The sequence below is a fragment of the Mizuhopecten yessoensis genome, unplaced genomic scaffold (genome assembly GCF_002113885.1).
Source record: "Mizuhopecten yessoensis strain PY_sf001 unplaced genomic scaffold, ASM211388v2 scaffold1161, whole genome shotgun sequence".
Taxonomy (NCBI): domain Eukaryota; kingdom Metazoa; phylum Mollusca; class Bivalvia; order Pectinida; family Pectinidae; genus Mizuhopecten; species Mizuhopecten yessoensis.
The window spans coordinates 138736-148229 of record NW_018403908.1 but is presented as its reverse complement, the minus strand read 5'-3'; the positions used below and the strand labels follow the sequence as shown (position 1 = coordinate 148229).

Genomic DNA, 9494 nt, shown 5'->3' with positions numbered 1-9494 from the left:
CTGTGATTTTAGGTGATTTTTGGGTTTTGACTATTTGCAGAACAAATTCATACAATATCTTGATGAAAATATTATTTTCTTTGGAATTATGGAAGTAAAATCTCTAAATCACATTCTTTTAACTCAGAAAGCCGATTTTAGTTACCCCTACCCCCTATATTTTAATAAAAAAATACTATTTTTTTACCATTTAAAATTCTTGTAAAAAAAGTTCTACAAACAACAGGCATCTAGTTTTTTGACATATTTTTCAGGTGCGTGTTTGCTAATAAACTTGATCATAATTTGTTAAATATTACAAAAACCGATTACACCAGTTCAAAACGAGACTTGAACGTGATTGAAACCTCAGAAGAGTACATCCTTAAGTCAATTGCTAACTATTGTTGTCCCGGATGGAAGCGCAGAGAGGGTCTTAATATGGGAGGAAACCGGAGAACCAGAAGAAAACCGCGGTTGTGGGGCAGGTGATCAAATAACCATTCAACATTAAGCATGAACAAGTTGCAATCCCTCACCTTTCTATTTATAGGAACAGTGCGAGTCCTGCTCTATAAAACGAACCAATTATAGGCCCATACCATTACCAGTTATACTTATCCATGAATATATTCCGGAATTTCCCGAAACCACCCGAAGTTGACAGCCATGGGGAACAAGCTGTCGACACACGGGGGCTCATTCTATGACATAACATACATGCAAAACTACCTATCAAGGAAGTGCCTAAAATGTGAAAATTGTATCATAAACGCAAGGTGGCAAACGAGCACGGATGTCCCCTATCTGACGACAAAATTACAACGTCCAATCGTATATACATATTCATTCTTGTCGTAATTTTAATATGTTACAATAGTGAAGAAATGTCTGGCAGAGGACCGTGGACGGTATACAACAGAGCTTTATGGTGAGTAAAGGTTTGAGACATTAAATTCTCTAAGACTGGAAACTCTCGTTCTTTGGGGATAAAAAATAATATAAAAGTAAGACATTTTATGGAAATAATGACTATAAAGAAATGCTAACAATATGTGTGAGCAATATTTATTGGAATATTAAAGTTGACAAGCTAAACGTCGACAAAATGTAAGGTCCGTGGCTATCAATGGCCCAGACAACTAAAAGCGATATGTATTATAGATATTATAACATAACATAACAAAATGACATGTTCTTCAAAAATTTGAAGTGGATTTTTTTTTATTATCAAGCGGAATTCTTTTATTTTTGAAGACAATCCTTTACAGGTTTTATGTTGTTTTACATTTTACAGTATTCAGAATGTTGCTGTTTTCAATTTAAATGTTTCCTGCGATTCGGATTTTCCGATTTTAAGTAACGCCGTTCAATTTTTAACACACACTATTACTTAGCATACAATGTCACAATAGTAGGACATGTAATGCCATAAAGGTTATATATAAAGCTGGAAAATAATCTACTTCATTCAATGTAAAAATGCATCTCGGGATCAACCTTTTAGATAAAAATATTATTCATCGTTTGGCCTTTCATAGCAACATACTTTCAGTTATTTTGGTCAGATACAAAATAATGTATATCTAAGGTTGAATATTGCAAAAGACCGGCTTCGCGGAATGAAGGTTCGGGTGGGGATAGGGTTGGGTGGGGGGAAGGGGGTCCTCATTGACAAAACAAAATATGAGTGTTTCGTTGTAAATTGGAAAAATCAAGTTATCTAATTTTGTGTTGAAAAAATGTACATTGGGATAGATTGAACTGCACCAAATGTAAGATTGTGCACTCTTCAAAAACCCCAACCACACTAAATAAATTCTTACTAGATAAATAAATATTTGGGAAAAAAATACCTACATAAATAAATACTTAAATGAATAAATACCTAGATAAATAAATATCTAGATAAATAAATATCTAGATAAATAAATACTCAGATTAATAAATACCTAAATAAATAAACACTTAGATAAATAAATACTTAGATAAATAAATACTCAGATTAATAAATACCTAGATAAATAAACACTTAGATAAATAAATACTTAGATAAATAAATACTTAGATAAATAAATACTTAGATAAATAAATCTTCCATTAATGTAAAGCGTACCACTGCATCAGTTTTAATGGCAACATTGTCATTTAGATGTTAGAAAACATCAATTTACTCAAAGAATAATTGATATCTGGAAATGTCTCTCACATAAGATGTTATTTCATCTCGTAACGTTTTTGACAATGAGAAAAACTGGGACGAATTCTGGAAAAATCTTGAGTCATTCAATTGTACAATCTCATACTCCAATATTTTAGAAAGCAACGAACCAAGAATCAAGCAGACACAGGCTTCCTGCAACTCTAATCAAGCATGACTTAAGCAATCAGACCCCTGCTGTTGATTATTTAATATTTCCTATAAAAGTCCCACAAGAAACGGGTTTCTTTTACGAAATCATTTACAAAAGCTGTAATAATGACCCCCCCCCCCCCCCCCCCCCCTCCTTAAAAAAACACAACAACACAGCTGAATTTCAACTATTTCACGCGGTTCAGGGATCCTTAATTGTTTAACTCTTTAGTTCAAAGTTCAAAGTTCAAGTTCAAATATTTTATTTCGGGTCAAACACATAGTATTCATAAAGTCACAATACATATATAATGTGTCTAGCCAAATTGACTTATTAGACACGTTAAAAGAACAATCACACTATTTACTTTTAAAACTATCTGCAAACATGTAATGTTATTAACCAGTTTTTGTAAAAAACAATTATGCTTGATACAATTTCATTTGCAGCAGGACTATAATTTCCATGCATATATAATACCATGTACCCCAACAGGGTAAGAGATATACAATAGTGGTTGGGCCTATCCCCAGCGACACTTTGTGTATCCCCCACCCCATACCTGCACATCTAATTGAAATACGTAATTTAACATGGGAGAAACATAGTTCTTCTCCTTTACATAAGAGAAAGTTGGGTAGTTAGTGTCTTTTGGAGAACACATATCTGAACTGTTCAAAGTTCATATCATTGAAAAATTCATATACATTGTTTGCTTTTGTTAAAATTACAGATTTAATATCATCATAAACTATACATTCCATTAAAAAATGATACTCGTTTTCTACATCATTGTTGTACAATTTGCATCACCTATTATTGACAGGAATCACAGGTCGGGCATGCCTACCTTTTTCAATTTCATGGGGCAAAGAGCCACATCTAAAGTTAAATAAAAAAAAATCTTTTACACCTGAGATATACAATTATACTTGTAAGTTCTATATGTACGCAGTTTATTACCATATACATTGTTTGTGTCATCCCACAAAGACAACTGCCATTTATCATCATCTTCAGAACTCAGGACATTCTTAATATCCTTCATACATTTGTTAGTAGATGTTTTGCGGTTAAAACTTCACTTAAATTTTTCTCCGCTATCAGACTAACAACCCGAGAGTCCCAGGATTTTCTAATAGAACATGACCATTCATGAATTGTCTGCAGTAGTCTGCTATCATCGCAATTCTTTATACGTAAATATAGTCTAAAAACTTCAGTTAATTGGTTGACTTCACATGAATTCGAACCCATATCTCCTCGAAGGGCTACATTACTTGCTTTTCTAGCAGCTCCCAAAAAATACCTGCATGCTTTATTTTAAACCATAGCTAGCTACTTCTCTATATTTATTCAGACCCCAGATTCCAGTACCATAAAATAGCACTGGTTCTACTTGGGATACATACAGCTTACAGTAAACTTCATAACACATTTCTCCAGCATAAGAACATACAGTGCTCTACTTGCAGATGTACACAGTTCTTGTACAGTAAAATGTAAATTGAAGTGTTCATGAAACTATAAACCAAGGTATTTGTAATTCTGGATTCTTTCTATAGGTATATCCCTTACATGTAAAATTAAAATTTGTTATAGGTACAGATGGATTGCGAAAATGCACAACTTTAGTTTTTTCTTGATTTATGCCTAATTTCCACTTTTTACACCAACTACCAAGCTTGTCTAACATATGTTGCATTGACTCCTCATCGACTCCTCATCTGGTGCGATAAGTGCTATATCATCTGCGTACAGAAGTATGGATACCTGGGCATCATCGACCTTGACACCTTTACCTAGTGATTTAATATCAGAGGCCATATCATTTATATATATAATGAAAAAATTGTTGGGGAGATTTTACATCCCTGTTAGGAGGCACGGTGTTCTAGTGGTAGGACGCCGGGCTCGTGACCGAAGGGTCGCGGGTTCGAGTCACGGCACGGCACTGTGTTGTGTCTTTGAGCAAGATACTTTACTCCGCTTGTAGGATTGTATATTGACAGTGCCATCGAGTTGTAAATATACATTTTGTGTTTGTTTAATGGGCGGATTGGTCGAGTGGTTAACACCCCGGCCTCCCAAGCAGGCGGCCGGAGTTCGATCACCAAAATCATTGTACACAGGGAATTTTCAGAGAAAGTGTTTATCTCCTGCCACACAACTCCAACAACCCAGGTGGAGTATACATTTGTCTGGGATGGATGTTGTGGTATCTGCATGTGCTGTAGCAATCATGTGAGGTGGCACTTTATATGATACCGTTGGAAGGACGGTCCCACTACAAACATAACACAATACATGTCACATCCAGCACACAAGCAGGCATACACACAAAGGGATATATTAGCCAGGTGGCATAGGACTTGTAGTTAGCGCCTGATAAGGCAGCTCCTGCGACTTCCTCAATATTGTATTGATTAATGTATATGCTAATTGTATTGACTGTATAAAATTGTATATTTATGTACTGTAAAGCGCTTTAGAGTGGCTTATGTTAGCTAGATAGGGCGCTATATCAAATGTTGTATATTAATACTAGAAACGCTTTTCATTTTTTTGTTGTAAATATGTGGTACATGTACATAATACCGTCACAAATAGCATCTAATCAGATCAATATCATGATGTAAAATATATACGTATATGTACGATCGTGTCAAAAAAATTGAATGAAACAATTCGATTCACTTGTATAAATGATCGTTTGCTTCTGTGAATTTAAATTTTAAGGATATTTCTGTTTTTGTCATTATGGCTTATTTTCTTTAATCAGTTCGTGCGTTTATTTTGTATTTTTGTGGGATAGAACGATACTGACCTGATTTCTATACCTCGCGGCCGATTTTCTTATCTCTTCACCTGTATATGATAGATTATAAATCTTCACCGGACTGACCGTGGGACATACGTGACACGCAAAGCAGGAAATCTACAACGTGTTACCTTGGTCGTCAAATTATAGATTTTTCACACCTGCAGATGCACGTATCCTTCTGTTTAAATCTGTATGGCCCCTCTGTAGAACAAGAGGCCCAAGGGCCTTAGCGGTCACCTGAGTTATACCAGGTACTGGTAGCTTTATTTTATTGTTTAGATGTGATGTGGAAATCAGCATGTAAACTAAGTGAAATACAATACTTGTCATGTCATCAAAGGATAAGAATTTGAAAATATTGGTAAATGTTCCCTTTGTGGCCCCGCCCTAGCCCCTGGGGTTTGGGCAGGAATCCCAATTTTACAAAGTAATACTCTCATTCACCAAAGATGATTCTGACTAAGTTTGAGTAATTTTCTGCTGAAAATGGATAAAATATATACCCAGAAGTGTTATTTCCCTATATAAACTATAGGAAACTTTACCCCCTCCCCAAGGGTGAACGGATAGCTCGGGGGTTCTGAAATTTACGATTTAAATAAGGCCACTTATAATTTTCTTTCCATGCAGAGAAAATGAATGTAGTACCTCTGAGTCTGGAGGAGAAAAATTTGGAAATATTGGTTAATTTTCCCTTTGGGGCCCCGCCCTGGCCCCTGGGGTTCGGGTAGGAATCCCGATTTTACAATTTTGTAGCCTCATCTACCAAGGATGATTCTGACTAAGTTCAGGTGACCTAAAAAGAGCAGAGCTGACAGGTGAAATCATCAGTCCAGGTCGATGGAGGGGCTGTGGTGGCCAAGTTGTTCAGGCGTCAGACATTCTGCTACCACAAGCCCTCTACCACTGGGTCGCGGGTTCAATGCCTACGTGGGACAGTAGCCAGGTACTGGCTGATGGTCGGTGATTTTTCTCCGGGAACTTCGGCTTACCTCCACCACAAAAATCTGGCACGTCCTTAAATGTGTAACACAACACGAGTGACAAGGGTTGATGGTTAAAAGTTTATTAATCGCAAGCGTTGCGATCGGTCTCTGTCGTTGGTATTTAACGTCCCTAGCACTTCTATTCTCTTTTCTCCCCGTCCCTAGCTTGTCTCCAGCTCGTCTCTATCTTCATCTAATCTCCTTTCTAGGTTATCTTTATACCCGATTATAATCTATTGGTGGGTGCATAGGTGGTCAGTTGAGACTATCAGCTAATATATATGTAATCCTGGATTCACGACCATGAGGTCCATAAGCCCCCCACACAATCAATTATCACGTGTAATATGGTCAGTTGTGACTTTAAGATCGTATCTATGTAAACCTGGATCCACTGATATACGTAGACTGGATTCACCGATATACGTAGACTGGATTCACCGATATACGTAGACTGGATTCACCGATATACGTAGACTGGATTCACACGTAGACTGGATTCACCCGTAGACTGGATTCACCGATATACGTAGACTGGATTCACCGATATAGACTGGATTCACCGATATACGTAGACTGGATTCACCGATATACGTAGACTGGATTCACCGATATACGTAACCAATTACACACGTCGTAACACTGAATGTGTTACAAATGACCATAGCTGTTAATATAGGACTTAAAACACAAACAAACCAAAAACAGGTCGTTGGATATGGAGCATTCCTTGTTGTTGCATTATACATACTTATTGTTATTAGATTGATAATGAAACAGGAGTGTACACCCTTTACAGTCATCTGAACCAGCTCAGCGAATAAAAGAAACACGTGGCAGATACAGGCCCAATGAGGCTCTTGGTAAGAGCATATGTAATTCAATTAAGGGAAAAATAAGTTCTCCTGAAGACACTCCACTTGACTCCAGGGGTTACCCACACTCACGCTCTGTGTACCCCTGGAATGAGTCATAGCAAAATCGAAGGCTCAGTGTGCGCCAACCTTGTGGATGAGACGAGAAGATCAGTTTGATCCTTTGATGTACATCACAATAAATATCGCTGCTCAATACGTATATTTCTGGAGTATTCCGATCTTACAGAAAAATGGCAATTAAGTACATCCTATAACCGAATCAGTGTATGTATCGTGTATGTTTGTTCAATGAACAGCCATCTTCTATGGAGGGTGAGCGATATGTGCCTTTACCATAATAACGTCATAATAATGATGACGTCAACCATCGGACAATGGCATTAATAGCCGATATCGAATGACATATGAATTTGGTAATTTGAAATTGTGGCTTTGCTATATGAATTTCGTAGTTTTATATTGTGACATTGTCACTTGATGGTCATTATTTACATAAATGTTTATATGTGTACCCGTCTTAACAATCGTTTAATTAATTATTTTTTTCAGAACACATTGAAAAGATTTCCACAGATGCTTTTCGACCATTGGCTACGACTGAACGACGCAGACATTTCCAAGGCATACAAACAGAACAAAGGCGACACTATACGCCGAGGAAGAATTATACGTTTAATGAATGTGACGCTAGCAATGACGTAGGAAGGAAACCAAGGCTGGAAATAAACAGCTAAGGAACGTAACTATAATCAGGGGAGGTAACGCCAACCAACAGTTAAAACAGTTAAAACAGTTGCGTTTCGCTTCATCTAAGGGGCGTAACTCAAAACACCACTTGTCTATTTGACGAAACTTTATTCAACATCTATGGGACGTAACTCCAGCTAGTTGCCACAGATCTGTTCATATGACTGAACGTTTCATCAAGAGACATAACTGTCGATGTCATCCTAGTCTCACTCCCATTATTGTGAGACTCTACGTCATAAAAATGTTTCAAAGAAGAGGCTTACGATATATGCCACTTATCATCGTTGCTATCACTATGTATCTTGCGTTCCACGTCCAACAGGACATTCGGTTTATGATGAATAAACGGGATTTAAGGAACGATAACTCTTCACTTCTTTCGGTACGTACAACGACCGAGTTGATGCCGTTTTTAAACAATACGGCTCTTGAGGAAATTTTTATTCCTAACATAAGTTTTCCGTTAGATATTGACTTGGAAAATGCAGTCAAAGATAAAATAGAAAACGGCATCAAAATTCCACATCGACCTATAAACGTTATCAGACGCAGATACATTTATCGTCCCCCGGCCTGCCAGTTCAGTAACACTACAGAAGACATACCACTATTAATTCTGGTGAAATCAAGTATTAGAAATGTTTTTTTACGTGATGCCATTAGAGAAACTTGGGGAAAGGATCTCGGTGAAAGTATAAAGATTTTCTTCTTGCTTGGTACTTCCACTTCGATGAGAGATACCATTGTGATGGAATCTGACGCCTACAACGACATCATCATGGGAAATTTCGTGGATGCCTATTCCAATAACACTCTGAAATCGATCATGGGATTTAATTGGGCCGTGAATGAGTGCTCGACGGCTGATATGATTCTTTTCATAGACGACGATCATCTACCGAACATGCACAATATCTTGTCTTATCTGCATTCATTCGACTCTGAACAATTAGACGACATGTACTGTGGATACAGACTCAACAAGGGGCAAGTGTATCGGGGGAGAAATAGATGGGGGATACTTAGGTTTACGTACCCGTATCAATATTGGCCGCCCTATCTAAGGGGCGGGGCTTACCTCATATCACAAAAGATTGCAAAGAAATTTTCAATAGCGTTTCCTTACGTAAAACTTATTCACGTTGATGACAGTTACCTCGGAATTGTGTCACTAAAACTAAATATTCTTCCCCAGCATGACGTCAGGTTTATGATGGACAAACAGGAGATTGGTACACAAAAACGTTTTTTCGTTTTCAATGACTATAAAAAACCAAAAGAGTTTAAAAAAGACTGGAAAATAGTTACGAATCAGATATAAACATTATTATAATTATTTATCGTGTTTATAACTCTCAACTCACAAGGACAGGGAACAATTTTGCAAGTCACAGGTTCAAAAAATTGTAATTTATTTTATAGATCGTAAAAATAGTTGAACCTTCGTGTCGCGATGAAACATTCAATAGTCATGTGAATATCTTTGCCAAACGTGCATACTGATGTAAGCGACATATCGTAATGATGTACATGTACTCGACTCTTCGTTATGATGTAAGCGACAGTTTGTAATGATGTACATGTACTCGACTCTTCGTTATGATGTAAGCGACAGTTCGTAATGATGTACGTGTACTCGACTCTTCGTTATGATGTAAGCGACAGTTCGTAATGATGTACGTGTACTCGACTCTTCGTTATGATGTAAGCGACAGTTCGTAAT

The 9494-nt window shown here is 37.1% G+C and overlaps 1 protein-coding gene across 1 annotated transcript; it reads left to right on the top strand.

The window, feature by feature from the left end:
* The first annotated feature begins 706 nt into the window (after positions 1–706).
* On the top strand, positions 707–9488 carry LOC110457668 (beta-1,3-galactosyltransferase brn-like). The gene is made up of 2 exons (XM_021509031.1): positions 707–910; positions 7571–9488. The coding sequence occupies exon 2, from the start codon at positions 7929–7931 to the stop codon at positions 9090–9092; it is 1164 nt and encodes a 387-aa protein (XP_021364706.1). The 5' UTR covers positions 707–910; positions 7571–7928; the 3' UTR covers positions 9093–9488.
* The last annotated feature ends 6 nt before the right edge of the window (positions 9489–9494 follow it).

Coding starts and splice junctions, on each gene's coding strand:
- LOC110457668 (XM_021509031.1), top strand. CDS start 7,929: ATGACTGAACGTTTCATCAAGAGACATAACTGTCGATGTCATCCTAGT.